At 50.4% G+C, this 15,377-nt stretch overlaps 1 protein-coding gene and 1 gene segment (V, D, J or C); both read right to left on the bottom strand.

Annotated features, from left to right (window-relative positions):
* Window positions 1–3,745: 3,745 nt before the first annotated feature.
* Window positions 3,746–7,344, bottom strand: LOC133772402 (Ig kappa chain V region K16-167-like). The segment is given in 3 exon segments: window positions 3,746–3,793; window positions 6,815–7,167; window positions 7,290–7,344. Coding segments are annotated over 3 exon segments (456 nt in total).
* Window positions 7,345–9,601: 2,257 nt separating this feature from the next.
* Window positions 9,602–14,045, bottom strand: LOC133772401 (immunoglobulin kappa light chain-like). The gene is made up of 3 exons (XM_062208866.1): window positions 13,991–14,045; window positions 13,519–13,869; window positions 9,602–9,927 (listed from the first exon to the last, which is right to left on the bottom strand). Exons 1-3 carry the CDS (start codon window positions 14,043–14,045, stop codon window positions 9,602–9,604), a joined length of 732 nt encoding a protein of 243 aa, XP_062064850.1.
* Between the last annotated feature and the right edge of the window lie 1,332 nt (window positions 14,046–15,377).

The raw sequence follows: 15,377 nt of genomic DNA, 5'->3' as shown, positions 1-15,377 counted from the left end.
AGCTCTGTGGCCCCTCCTCCTGTCACTCCACAGCCTACTGCCCTGTCACAGCCCCTGGACCCTGGCCCTCCTCCCGACTTCAGGACCATTGTGATTGTATTGCTCCCACCAGGTCCTTCCGCATCACCTCCCCAATTCAGTCCTTAATCAACCACCCTGCCCAGCTCCATAGATGACAGTCCTAGTGAGCAGGCAGTAGACTGCGGATGGCTTTTGTGTTGGAGAAGATTTGCGTCCCATCGTACACTCTTACCATCTCTGCCACTGTCTACCTTGAGACCGAATTAGACCTGATAGGGTGAAGCCGGTGCTGTGCCCTAGTAGGTAAAGCCACCGCTTGCAGTGCCAGCATCCCATGTGGGTGCTGGTTCATATCTGCAATGGAAGAAGAAGAGCTGGGACACAAATCAGTGCCCATATGGGATGCCACACTGCAGGAGGAGGATTAACCTACTGTGTACAGTACCAGCCCCTCACTGCACTCTTACAAATCAGCTACAATGTGTAAACCTAGATGATTTGTCACAGAAGCCAAGAGGTTGTGAGCAGATAAGTTAGAAATTTAATTAAACCTCCGGGACTACACCAGAGCATATATGGAAAAGAATTAGGAGATCAGCTTGTTTTACTGCAAGAAATTTTGACTCCATGCATAAATTTTTCTTTTTCTTTTTACTACTTATTTTACTTGAAAGTCAGAGTTACACACAGAGAGAAGGAGAGGCAGAGAGAGACACACACACACACACACACGGAGAGAGAGAGAGAGAGAGAGACAGAGAGACAGAGAGAGAGAGACAGAGAGAGAGAGGTCTTCCATTTGCTGGTTTACTCCCCAATTGCCCACTTGCGTGGATTGTGGTGATCCAAAGCCAGGAACCAGGAGCGTCTTCCAGGTTTCCTAGGTGGGTGCAGGGCCCCAAGGACTTCGGCCATCTTCTACTGCTTTCCCAGGCCATAGTAGAGAGCTGGTAGGGAAGTGGAGCAGCCATGTCAACCGGTGCCCATATTGGATGCCGGCATTGCAGACAGTGGCTTTACCTATTAGACCACAGCGCCGGCCCTCTCCGGGTCATCTTATTATCACAATTATATCATTTAATTTAAGAGCATACATATTGTCCAGAGGCCTCTCCAAAGCACATTTTAGGCACTGAAATATAGAGAAAAGAAATCTTCAACATATTGTATGGATTTATCACCACATATACTCTGTTAGATTTGTGTTTAGTAGGCTGGTTATTTTGTATTTCTGTATTGCATAGTACCTCTTTTTTAATTGATAGTTAAACCCATCTTTAAAACATAAGTCTCAGCCAAAAAAAAAAAAAATAGTGTAAGGATTTCGCGAAAACTCCTGAGATGTTGAATGTGGAGGCCGCTCCAGACTCTGACTGGGGTCACCACTCCTTGAGCTCTTCTATGGGTGACAGCTCCAGAGAAGCAGCCTGCAGGTATCCTAACGCTTCGTGCACTTACCTCTAAGTCTAGAGTAAGCCCCAGTGAGACATGGAAATGCATATAGAACTGTTAGTTCTATATGCCAAAACTTTAAGTGAACCGGCAGACAATTTGTTGTCATTTATTAATGGTTCTCTTGGGATTCTGGAGAAGAAAGTCACTTTTCTAGAGAATAGTTAACACCTTAAGGCTGAGGGCCATGTCTTACGTGCTTGTCCCCTGATGCCCTCACATTGTCCCCTCACGGCAGACCGCTGCACCAGGGAGATGGTCTCTGAGAGACGAGACTTCTGTCCACACTCACCTCTGTACTGACTCAGAATAAACATCCTCAGAACAAGCAGCTGCCAGAGAGAGACCAGGACTCAGAAGGAGAACGCAGGTGCTTAGAGGAGATCACACAGGTGCGCTCTCCTATCTGCAGCCCGAGTTCTGAGCCAAGGATATAGGAGGAAAGAAAAGTGAAAGTTCAAGGCCTCACCAAGGGTCTGAGAAACATCAAGAAAAATAACTTCCCTCTCACCTCTGTCTTGAAATCCTTACGTTATTCTTAAGAAATTCTAGAGTGGAGGGTAGACTGGCATTGTAGCACAGTGCATAAGGCCTGCCACTTGTAATGCCAGCAGCCTACATCAGAGACTGGTTTGAAACCCACTGCTCCACTTCTCATCCCATTTCCTGCTAATGCACACCCTGGGAGGCACCAGAAAATGGCCCAAGGTCTTGGATAACTGCCCCACAGGGGAGACCTGTGGGCAGTTCTGGCTCTGGGCTTCTGCTTGGCCGAGTCCTCACTGTTACAGCCATTTGTGTATGCACCAGCTTACAGAACATATCCGGGTTCCACTTTTGTTATCTTACCATCAGGGCACTGATTCTTGCCACGGACTTGTGTGTTGCCTGGTTTTATGCTACAGGAACAAGAGAAATTTTAAAAACTGTGTCCTCAATCAAAGGACAATTTGGCTGTCTGACCATTACTGAGCCTACACCTTAGTCTGTTTATTCAGGAACACAAGTGTTGAACTGACCGATTCATTCTCTCTGTCTCTGCCCCTGCCCTGGCTAGGCTGAGCAAGACAATGCTCTAAGAGGACCTGGACACCCACTGCCCCCTTGCCAAGAGCAATGGCCTTGCTCCTGGTGGCCTCTGCCATGGAGCAGAGTGGGAGCACATGGACAACATGATATGTGTGTTTATTACCTCCCTGCCGCTAAAATGAGAGATCTATGAGATGTAGGGCTCTGCTCCTTTTTTCCATTTATTCTATGTATACAAGAGATTGTGATACTGTTAGCTGTGTACCGTAGTGTGCGAAAAATGAAGCTATATAATTGGTAAATTCGATGAGAATTTTCTGTTTGCCTTGGATTACTGAAGACCTTAACTCAGGGATTGAAAGCCAACACGATCACACCTGTGACCCAAGGGGAGGCAGTGCACTGGTAGCACAAGGGAGTGACAGAGGACTTGGGAGGACTGAGACCCACAGCCTTCTCTAGACTCTTGAGGAACAGTGGTTTTTCTGTTCACTCCTTGTGGAATTCTTTGTTTACTGCAAGGTTAAGCTGATGGTAATATATTGAACGTACGTCCACGCAAAACATAAAAGTAAAAGAGAGGAGGGTGGGAGTGAGGAAGGAGGGAGGGCATGGTGGGAAGTAGCATTATGCTGTCGCAACAGTGGATGGGATGGCCCAGCCTTGTGCAGTAAATAAAGCCACTGCATTCAGCGCTAGCATCCCACATGGGCACCGGTGGGAGTCCTGGCTGCTCCACTTCTAAACGAGCTCCCTGCTAATGGCCTGGGAAAGCACCAGTGGATGGAACAAGTGTTTCAGCCCCGGCACCCATGTAGGAGACCTGAAAGAAGTTCCATGTCCCAGCTCTTGCCAGGCACAGCCTCAGCCAGTGCAGCATGGAGCAGTGAACCAGCAGATGGAAGAGAACTCTCTCCCTGAAACTGTGTGTGTGTGTGTAAAACATGGACTTTCAATAAGCAAATAAATTTTTTTAAAACTGTACATATAAAAAACCGTACATTTTACAAGAAAATACTTAGTTACATCATAAACATGAAGCTAATGTCTTTTCCCTTTTGAGTGAGTGGCTGGGCTCTGATATCCTCCCAATGTCACTGTGTGCTCACGTGGGGTCCATCTGACAGCACACAGAGAACAGCTGACTGTAAGCTGAGCGAGCACACAGCTCCTCTGAGAGAGAATCTGTTGGGTAAGTATCTTGATGACCTCCTGTCAGTGTAGGTATGTGACAGCCACAGGGTCAGCTATCAAAGGACGAGAGTGGAGGAGGAGGCTTCGATTGGTTGATCTGTGTCCGCACGAAGGGGAGAAATTGGCGTAACAGGGACATGAGAGGTAGGATGAGTGGAGGGATGAGAAGGGACGGAGGAGGAGAGGAAAGAGTCTGGGCTGCAGGGGAGGCCCTGCCCCACCCTGACATGCAGTCCCCTGGGGTGGAGGAGGCTCTGAGAGAATGGCAGTCGGGGCACAGCTGCAGGAGGGACTGGGTGGCAGATGTGGGTCCCCGTGGAGTGAGGTGGAGACAGTGAGGAGCTGGTGTGTCACCCCATCCTGGGCTGGTCTCCTGTGTTATTTTAAACTCTGGCCTCAGCATGGGATGAACACAGCCTCATAGAAAGAATGTAATTTTTTTGACAGGCAGAGTTAGACAATGAGAGAGAAACACACAGAGAAAAGTCTTCCTACTGTTGGCTAACCCCTAAATGGCCGCCACAGCTAGCAATGCGCCGATCCGAAGCCAGGAGCCAGGTGCTTCCCCCTGGTCTCCCAAGAGGGTGCAGGGCCCAAGCACTTAGGCCATTCTCCATTGCCTTCCCCAGCCACAGCAGTAAGCTGGACTGGAAGAGGAACAGGGAGAGAATCTGGCACCCCGACCGGGACTAGACCCCAAGGTGCAGGCGCCACAGGTAGATGATTAGCCCAGTGAGCCATGATACTGGCCAGAAGGATGTACTTAAAGTTAGAGACCTGAGCTCAAATCCCAGCACCCGCACCTGCTCACCATGGGACTATGGGCAGCCCATCCTGCCTGTTGTGATGCAGTCAGATAGGAGACTTCTCTCCATCCCTCAGCACCTGCACACAGGTGCCGTGTCCCCAGGTGTCCACAGCAGACCCAGGTTGCACAGGTCTCCTACAGAGAATGTCTCTCTGGGGGCTCAGCAGAGAGAGTACCAGTGTGGGTAGAGTGTCCACGCTCTCCTCATGGCTCAGCCCAGCTTTGCTGCTGCTGCTCCACCTGTGACAGGGGCTGCAGGACTTGCACAGCCCAGAACCAGTGAGAAGGTCCCTCTCCCATTCCCTCTCCCTCTCCCTCCCTCTCTGTCTCTCTTTTTCTCTCTCTGCCTCTCTCTCCCTCTAGAGCTCTGTATGCACCACACACTGATGCTCACTTTTTACATATATAAATAAATAAATATGTCCAAAATAGAAAAGGGTGGGGCCGTCACTGTGGCACAGCGTGTTAAAGCCCTTTCCTGAAGTGCCGGCATCCCATAAGGGTGCCAGTTCTAACCAGGGGAAGCAGTAGAAGATGGCCAAAGTCCTTGGGCCCCTGAACCCACGTTGGAGACGCGGAAGATGCTCCTGGCTTCAGATTGACAGCTCCGGCCGTTGCAGCCATCTGGGGAGTAAATTAGTGGATGGAAGACTTTTCTCTCTGTCTCTACCTCTCTAACTCCGTCTTTCAAATAAATAAAATAAATCTTTATAAAAATGGAAAAGAGTAACATTTAAGAAAATTTTCTTCACTAGAAATTAGTATTAACCACAGTACATGACACGTACTAAACTGGATTCCTCTTTTATATCTCCACTGTCCGGGCACTGATTCTTCCATTGACCTGTGTGTTGGCTGGTTTCATGCTACAGCAATTTAAAAAATTTAAAAAGCTTCTTCCTCAATCAGAGGACAGTTGCCATCTGACCGTTACTGAGACTACAATAGTTTACTTCTTCAGTAAACACCAAAGTTGAACTGCCTGATTCATTCCCTCTGCTTCTGCCCCAACACAGGAGGATGCACTAAGTGGACCAGGACACACACTGCCCACCTGCCCTGAGCAATGGCAGTGTCCAGGGGAGGCCTCCACATGGCCCAGAGTGGGAGCAGGTGTAGAACGTTATATGTTTGTTTATTATCTGCCCTGCCCACTAAAATGAGAGATCTATGAGATGAAGGGCTCTGTTCGATTTTTACAGTTATTCTGTGCCTAGGAGACTGTGATACTGTTCGTTGTGAGCCAACAGTGAAGCTACTATTGTTTCATTCGATGAGAATTTGCTATTTGATTTTGGATAGAATGAAGAACTGTTCAAGCAGGGATTGAGAGCAGATGGGATTCCACCTGTGACCCCCAGGGGGTGCTGGTGCTGCTCAGGTCTGGTTGTGACAGATGGACTGGGAGAAGAGACTCACAGCCTTGTATAGACACTTGAGGAACAGTGTTGTTTTGCTACTCCGTGCTGAATTCTTTGTTTAGTGGAGGGTGAAGCTGGTGATGATAAAGTAAATGGAAAGTATGTCATTGTAAAATTTAAAAGACAAATAAAAAAAGAGGAGTGGTGATGGTTAGAGAAAGGAGGGAGGACATGGTGGGCAGTGCCATTATGCTCTCACAGCTGTGGATAGGATGGGCCGGCCTTGTGCAGTGGGTAAAACTGCCACATGCAGCACCAGCATCCCACATGAGCACCGGTGGAGTCCTGGCTGCTCCACATCAAGCAAGCCCCCTGCTAATGGCCTGGAAAAGCACCAGTGATGGATCAAGTGTTTCAGCCCTGGCACCCATGTGGGAGACCTGAAAGAAGTTCCATGTCTCAGCTCTTGCCAGCCACAGCCTCAGCAGGTGCAGCCACTGGGGAGTGACCCAGCAGATGGAAGAGAACCTCCCTTTCTGTCACTGTGTGTGTGTGAAGCATGTGCTTTCAATAATAAATAAATCCTTTAAAAATGCACAAAAAAACCCTAAAATTTTTACATATGAAATTGGTATCCTTTATAAAATTTTCTAATCACTAGTATTTAATTTTTTTTCGTTATATTATGTGTAATGTTTTCTCTTTTTCTCTATGAATCTCAAAGGATACTGTATCTTCAAAATCCACAAGAATAATTGCTTTCCTTTGAAACAATAGGGACATGGTCATGTCTGTGCGGCAGCCGCCAAGGAGGAGGAAAGGAGGGAGCCTCAGAGGAGTCTCCCTGCCCCTTCCACCCGACCCTGCAGGACCTTCAAGCCTGGCTGCTCTGAGAATCACTCTCAGCAGATGGGGCCCAGGAGGAGCAGCTGGGGCAGCCCAGCCTCACACTTCTGCTTTCCTGGGGGGGGTTGTTAAGGCTTGGAACACTGTAGTAAATATAACCACTATAATGGCCTTGACAGTAGTAAGTGGCAGCATCGTCACACTGCACGCCGCTGATGGTGAGAGTGAACTGTGTCCCAGATCCACTGCCTTTGAACCGCGATGGGACCCCAGATGCCAGAGTGGATGCAGAATAGATCAGGAGCCTGGGAGACTGCCCTGGTTTCTGCTGATACCAGGATAATTCGTTGTTACCATAAACACTCTGGCTGGACTGGCAATTGATGGTGACTGTGCCTCCCACAGCTACAGACACGGGGGATGAAGTCTGGGTCAGCACAGGGTCACATCTGGCACCTGAGAAGGGAAACAGAAACAGAGACCACACTCATCCTCACGTTCTAAGAGGACGCTCCTGCAGAGACCACAATGCCCTGGCCACACTGCCCGAGGCCGTTCCTGCTGCTGGCCTGCCTTACCTGGGAGCCAGAGCAGCAGGAGCCCCAGCAGCTGAGTGGGGGCCCTCGTGTCCATGCTGGGTCCTGCCTGGCACTGCCTCCTGCATGGGGCGGGAGCAGCCTGCTCCTAAATGCCCAGAGAGGTGGGCGGTGCTCTGGGGACATGCAAATGAGCAGGGGCAGGGCTGTGTCCAGCTGAAGGGCCCAGGGCAGCTCAGAACTCAGCCCAGGAGCTGTGTCTCCAGCTGCCCCAGCTCAGACCAGGGCTGCACAAGTTTACCTGCAGTGCTCATGTTTCTATTGGGAGACTTCACATCCCAAATTGCCTGAGCGACATTTGCCATAATTTCTATGAACTGGAAGACAAGATGGTGTAGTATATTCAAGGTTATGTTGGATTTCCATAGGAGAAAGTCCTTTTTTCTGTGGAGTATGTGCTTACTTCTTAGAATTAGCAGCCCATACCTGCTCACCATTCGACTTTGGGTAATCCATCCTGCCCGCTGAGATGCAGTCAGATAGAATTTGCTCCAACCCCTCAGCACCTGCACACAGGTGCCATGTCCCCATGTGTCCAATCAGACCCAGGTTGCACAGGTCTCCTACAGAGAATGTCTCTCTGTGGTCTCAGCAGACAGAGGACCAGTGTGGGTAGAGTGTCCACGCTCTCCTCATGGCTCAGCCCCACTTTGCTGCTGCTGCTCCACCTGTGACAGGGGCTGCAGGGCTTGCACAGCCCAGAACCTGCGAGAAGCTGAGCAGCTCCTTGGTGTGGTTCTGGTGACATCACTGAGGCCAGGGCGGCTTCTCTTATTCCCTAATGGCCTTGGTGTGATGTAAAAGAGCAATAAATAGAAAACATGGCAAGTGCTATGATTTATAAAAATGGCCGTGCTTGGATCCTGCCACCCACTGGGAGTCCTACATGGAGTTCTGTGCTCTGGACTGTAGCCTGACCCAGCCTCAGCTGACAGGGTCATCTGGGATACTACCAGCACATGGAAGACTCACTCTCTCTCTCTCTCTCACTCTCTCTCTCTCTCTCTCTCTCTCTCTCCTTTCTCTCCTTTTTTCTCTTTCTCTCTCTCTCTCTCCCTCTCCTCTCGCTCTCAGTCTCCTGGGGAGGAATTTCATGTGTAACAGATTGGGAGCAGATGTAGAAGGTTATGTGTTTGTTTCTTATCTACCCTGCCCACAAACGAAAATCTATGAGATGAAGGGCTCAGCTCAACTTTTTACAATTATTCTATGCGTGGGAGATTGTGATATTGTCAGTCATGTGCAGTTCCATAGAAACAACGAAGCTGCTCTTGATTCAAATCGATGAGAATTTTCTATTTGATTTTGGACTGATGAAGAACTGCACAATCAGGGATTGGAAACTGTGATTCCCAGGGGGAGGCAGCACAGCTCAGGTCTGGTAGTGACAGAGGGCTTGGGAGGATTGAGACCCACAGCCTTGTCTAGACTCCTGAGGAACAGTGGTTTTCTGCTCACTCCTTGTGGAATTATTTGTTTACTAGAAGGGTAAGCTGCTGGGAATAAATTGAACGTGTGTCCAAAGAGAGGAGGGTGGGAGTGAGGAAGGAGGGAGGATATGGTGCGAAGTGGCATTATGCTCACAATCGTGGATAGGAAGGGCCAGACTTGTGCAATGGGTAAGGCCACAGCATGCAGCGCCAGCATCCCATATGGGCACCGGTGGGAGTCCTGGCTGCTCCACCTCCAATCCAGGTCTCTGCTTGGCCTGGGGAAGCTCCTGTAGATGGCTCCAGTGTTGGAGCCCTGGCACCCATGTGGGAGTCCTCATAGAAGCTCCATCTCCAGCTCTTGCCAAGCACTGCCTCAGCCACTGCAGCCATTGGAGGAGAGACCAGCAAATGGAAGAGACCAGCAAATGAAATTGTGTGTGTGTAACACACAGACTTTCAATAAGCAAATAAATATTTTAAAATAACTTTAAATATGAAATTGATTAACTCCTTAATATTTTTAATCACCTGTATTTAAACTATTTTTCCTTGTAATACTGATAGTGTTGTCTCTTTTGCTCTGTGAATCCCAAATGATGCTCCATCTTAAAATACTTGGAAAGAATAATTGCTTTCCTTTACAACAATAGGGATATGGTGATGTCTGTGCTACTGCTTCCAAGGAGGAGGAAAGGAGGGAGCCTCAGAGGAGTCACCCTGGCCCCTTCCACCCGACCCTGCAGGACCTTCAAGCCTGGCTGCTCTGAGAATCACTCTCAGCAGATGGGGTCCAGGAGGAGCAGCTGGGGCAGCCCAGCCTCACACTTCTGCTTTCCTGGGGGGTTTTTGTTAGGGCTTGTATCACTGTGGTATTGTACCAGCACTACTATAACTATAATAGCCTGCACAGTAGTAAGTGGCAGCATCGTCACACTGCACGCCGCTGATGGTGAGAGTGAACTGTGTCCCAGATCCACTGCCTTTGAACCGCGATGGGACCCCAGATGCCAGAGTGGATGCAGAATAGATCAGGAGCTTGGGAGGCTGCCCTGATTTCTGCTGATACCAGGATAATTGGTTGTTATTATAAACACTCTGACTGGACTGGCAATTGATGGTGACTGTGCCTCCCACAGCTGCAGACACGGAGGATGGAGTCTGGGTCATCACAGCGGCACATCTGGCACCTGAAGAGGGAAACAGAAACACAGAGACCACACTCATCCTCACGTTCTAAGAGGACACTCCTGCAGAGACCACAATGCCCTGGCCACACTGCCCGAGGCCGTTCCTGCTGCTGGCCTTCCTTACCTGGGAGCCAGAGCAGCAGGAGCCCCAGCAGCTGAGTGGGGGCCCTCATGTCCATGCTGGGTCCTGCCTGGCACTGCCTCCTGCATGGGGCGGGAGCAGCCTGGGCCTAAATGCCCAGAGAGGTGGGCGGTGCTCTGGGGACATGCAAATGAGCAGGGGCAGGGCAGGGCTGTGCCCAGCTGAAGGGCCCAGGGCAGCTCAGAACTCAGCCCAGGGGCTGTGTCTCCAGCTACCCCAGCTCAGACCAGGGCTGTGCAAGTGTACCTGCAGTGCACATGCTTCTACTGTGTAAGGTCACATCCCAAAGTCACTGAGGGACATTTGCCAACATTTTAAGTGAACTGAACGACCTGATGGTGTAATGTATTCATGGTTATTTGGGATTTGTAGGAGAAAGTCCTATTCTCTAGAGAACACCTCGTCACACCTTGGAAGGTGAAGTCAGTGTCTTTTCCCTTTTGAGTGAGTGGCTGGGCTCTGATATCCTCCCAATGTCACTGTGTCCTCACGTGGGGTCCATTCTACAGCACACAGAGAACAGCTGACTGTAAGCTGAGCGAGCACACAGCTCCTCTGAGAGAGAATCTGTGGGGTAAGTATCTTGATGACCTCCTGTCAGTGTAGGTGTGTGACAGCCACAGGGTCAGCTGTCAAAGGAGCAGAGTGGAGAGGAGGCTTCGATTGGTTGATCTGTGTCTGCACGGAGGGGAGAAATTGGCGTTGCAGGGACATGAGAGGTAGGATGAGTGGAGGGATGAGAAGGGTCGGAGCAGGAGAGGAAAGAGTCTGGGCTGCAGAGGAGGCCCTGCCCCACACTGACATGCAGTCCCCTGGGGTGGAGGAGGCTCTGAGAGAATGGCAGTCGGGGCGCAGCTGCAGGAGGGACTGGGTGGAAGATGTGGGTCCCCGTGGAGTGAGGCAGAGACAGTGAGGAGCTGTGTGTCACCCCATCCTGGGCTGGTCTCCTGTGTTATTTTGAACTCTGGCCTCAGCCATGGGATGAACTCGGCCATGTGGAAGGAATGGATTTAAAGTTATAGAGACCTGAGCTAAATCCCAGCACCCGCACCTGCTCACCGTGGGACTATGGGTAACCCTCCCTGCCTGCTGAGATGCACAATCAGATAGGAGAATTCTCTCCAATCCCTCAGCACCTGCACACAGGGGCAGTGTCCCCAGGTATCCACATCAGACCTAGGTTTCACAGGTTTCCTACAGAGAATGTCTCTCTGGGGTCTCAGCAGAGAGAGGACCAGTGTGGGTAGAGTGTCCATGCTCTCCTCACGGCTCAGCCCAGCTTTGCTGCTGCTGCTCCACCTGTGACAGGGGCTGCAGGGCTTGCACAGCCCAGAACTTGCAAGAAGGTCCCTCTCCCTCTCTCTCTTCCTCTCTCTCTGTCTTTCTCTTTCTCTGTCTCTTTCTCCCTCTCCATCTAGAGCCCTGTGTTCACTTCTCACTGATGTTCACTTTTTATGTGTATAAATATTAAATGTATCAAAAATGGAACATGGTGGGGCCGGCACTGTGGCAGTGTGTTAAAGCCCTGGCCTGAAGCACCAGCATCCCATAAAGCCGCTGACTCTAGTCGTGGGAAAGCAGTAGACGATGGTCCAAATCCTTGGGCCGCTGAACCCATGTGGGAGACCTGGAAGAAGCTCCTGGCTTCCGATCGACACAGATCTAGCCGTTGCAGTCATCTGGGGAGTGAACCAGCAGGTAGAAGACCTTTCTCTTTGTCTCTACCTCTCTCTTTCTTTCTTTATTTCTTTTTTTTTTTTTTTGACAGGCAGAGTGGACAGTGAGAGAGACACACAGAGAAAGGTCTTCCTTTGCTGTTGGTTCACCCTCCAATGGCTGCTGTAGCCAGCACACTGTGCTGATCTGAAGCCAGGAGCCAGGTGCTTCTCCTGGTCTCCCATGCGGGTGCAGGGCCCAAGCACTTGGGCCATCCTCCACTGCCTTCCCGGGCCACAGCAGAGAGCTGGCCTGGAAGAAGAGCGACCAGGACAGAATCCGGCACCCCCATCGACTAGAACCCGGTGTGCCGGTGACACAGGCGGAAGATTAGCCTTTTGAGCCGCGGCGCCGGCCTCTACCTCTCTCTTTCAAATAAATAAAATAAATGTTAAAAAATGCAAAAGGGTAACATTTAAGAAAATTATCTTCACTAGAAATAAGTAGTAAGCACAGGACAAGACACCCTTGCTAAGCTGGGTTCCTCTTTTATATTTCCTGTGTCCAGGCAGGATTCTTCCACTGACCTGTGTGTGGGCTGGTTTCATGCCTCGGCAATTTGAAAAATTTAAAAAGCTTCTTCCTCCATCAAAGGACAAAGTTTCCATCTACCATTACTGAGACTACTGTTAGTTTACTATTTCAGAAACACGAAAGTTGAACTGCCTGATCCAGTCCCTCTGCTTCTGCTCCAAGACAGGAGGAGGCACTAAGTGGACCTGGACACACACTGCCCACCTGCCCCGAGCAATGGCAGTGTCCAGGGGGGGCCTCCATGGCCCAGAGTGGGAGCAGGTGATGTTTGTTTATCAGAGCTGCCCACTGAAACGAAAGATCTATGAGATGAAGGGCTCTGTTCGATTTTTACACTTATTCTATGCCTAGGAGATTGTGATACTGTTCGTTGTGAGCCACTGTGTGCAAACAATGAAGCTATGATAGTTCAATTTGATGAGAATTTGCTATTTGATTTTGATTTAATGAAGAACTGCTCAAGCAGGGATTGAAAGCAGAGCTGTGACCCCCAGGGGGCGCCAGTGCTCCTCAGATCTGGTAGTGACAAAGGGATTGGGAAAAGAGACTCACAGCCTTGACTAGACTCTTGAGAAACAGTGGTTTTTGTGCTACTCCATGTTGAATTCTTTGTTTAGTGGAGGGTTAAGCAGTGATGATAAAGTAAATGGAAAGTATGTCATTGTAAAATTTAAAACACAAATGAAAAAAAGAGTGGGGATGGAGAAAGGAGGGAGGACATGGTGGGAAGAGGCATTGTGCTCCCACAACTGCGGACAGGATGTGCTCACCTTGTGCAGTGGGTAAGGCCGCCGCGTGCAGCACCAGCATCCCACATGGGCACCGGTGGAGTCCTGGCTGCTCCACTTCAAACAAGCCCCCTGCTAATGGCCTGGAAAAGCACCAGTGGATGGAACAAGTGTTTCATCCCTGGCACCCATGTGGGAGACCTGAAAGAAGTTCCATGTCCCAGCTCTTGCCAGGCACAGCCTCAGACACCGCAGCCATTGGTTGAATGAACCAGCAGATGAGAGAGAACTCTCTCTCTCAGTGTGTGTGTGTATATGCAGCTGCTTCCAAAGAGGAGGGAAGCAGGAGCCTCAGAGGAGGCACCCTGGCCCCTTCCACCCGACCCTGCAGGACCTTCCAGCCTGGCTGCTCTGAGAATCACTCTCAGCAGATGGGGCCCAGGAGCAGCAGCTGGGGCAGCCCAGCCTCACACTTCTGCTTTCCTGGGGGGTTTGTGTTAGAGCTTGTTTCACTGTGGTACCAACTACTACTATAATCGCCTAGACAGTAGTAAGTGGCAGCATCGTCACACTGCACGGCGCTGATGGTGAGAGTGAACTGTGTCCCAGATCCACTGCCTTTGAAACGCGATGGCACCCCAGATGCCAGTTTGGATGCTTCGTAGATCAGAAGCTTGGGAGGCTGCCCTGGTTTCTGCTGATACCAGGATAAGTAGTTACTATAAACACTCTGACTGGACTGGCAATTGATGGTGACTGTGCCTCCCACAGCTGCAGACACGGAGGCTGGAGTCTGGGTCAGCACTTGGGCAAATGTGGCACCTAAGAAGGGAAACAGAAACAGAGACCACATTCATCCTCACGTTCTAAGAGGACATTCTTGCAGAGACGGGCAGCCCTGGCCACACTGCCCGAGGCCGTTCCTGCTGCTGGCCTTCCTTACCTGGGAGCCAGAGCAGCAGGAGCCCCAGCAGCTGAGTGGGGGCCCTCATGTCCATGCTGGGTCCTGCCTGGCACTGCCTCCTGCATGGGGCGGGAGCAGCCTGCTCCTAAATCCCCAGAGAGGTGGGCGGTGCTCTGGGGACATGCAAATGAGCAGGGGCGGGGCAGGTCTGTGCCCAGCTGAAGGGCCCAGGGCAGCTCAGAACTCAGCCCAGGGGCTGTGTCTCCAGCTGCCCCAGCTCAGACCAGGGCTGCACACGTTTACCTGGAGTGCACATGTTTCTACCGGGAGACCTCACCTCCCAAGATTCTGCAGCCAGAGTTCTGAGTTAGGGGTACAAGAGGAAGAGATAAGTGCGAATTTCATGGAGTCACCATAGGTCTGAGGAACATCAAGAAAATAACTTTCCTCTCTCCTCTGTCCAGAAGTGTTCACACTTTTCTTAAGAAAATCTAGAGAGGCAGGTGGACTGGCATCATGGCACAATAGATAAAGCTGCCACTTGCAATGCCAGTAGCCTACATCAGAGGCTGGTTTGAACCCCACTGCTCCACTTCTGATCCCTGTTTCTGCTAATGCACACCCTGGGAGGCACCAGAAAATGGCCCAAGGTCTTGGATTCCTGCCCCACAGGGGAGACCCAGGGGCAGTTCTGGCTCTGGGCTTCTGCTTGGCCAGGAACTCACTGTTACAGCCATTTGTGGAGAGACCAGATTACAGAACTTCCCTTCCTTCCCTCCACTCCCTTCTCTCCCTCTCATTCTTTCTCTGTCTTTACCTCTCTCCGATGCTCAGGTTTCAAGAAAATAAATAAATACTTTTGAAAAGTAGAGGATGGTAAGATGGAAGAAAATTAACATACTAGAAATAACTGTTAACACAATAAAAGACGCTCTCCTAAAACTGGGCTCCACTTTTGTTATCTCCAGTGTCAGGGCACTGACTCTTACTTCTGACCTGTGTGTTGCTGGTTTCATGCTACAGGAACATGAGACATTTTAAACACTTTGTCCTCCATTAAAGGACAATTTGGCTTTCACCATTGATGAGACTCCAATTAGTTTGTTTTTCCAGGAACACAAAGGTTGAACTGCCTACTATATTCCCCCTGCCTCTGCCTCTGTCCCTGCCTAGGCTGAGACAGGGGGTTGCACTAAGTGGCCTTGGACGCCCACTGCTCACCTGCCCCGAGCAATAGCATTGCTCCAGCGGAGGCCTCTCACACGGAGCAGAGTGGGAGGGAAGCAGGCAGGCACACAGGTTAAAACTGATTAGGTTTGTGAGCTGGAAGACCACGCCTTCACCACGCCCCTGTGTGACACATGCCCCTACCTGGCCCCACATGAGTGCCCACCAGCCAATCAGGTGAATTAACTACTCCCCTTTG

Source organism: Lepus europaeus, chromosome 13 (assembly GCF_033115175.1).
Source record: "Lepus europaeus isolate LE1 chromosome 13, mLepTim1.pri, whole genome shotgun sequence".
Taxonomy (NCBI): domain Eukaryota; kingdom Metazoa; phylum Chordata; class Mammalia; order Lagomorpha; family Leporidae; genus Lepus; species Lepus europaeus.
Note: the sequence above shows the minus strand (reverse complement) of the source record. Positions and strands in the feature narration are given on the sequence as shown.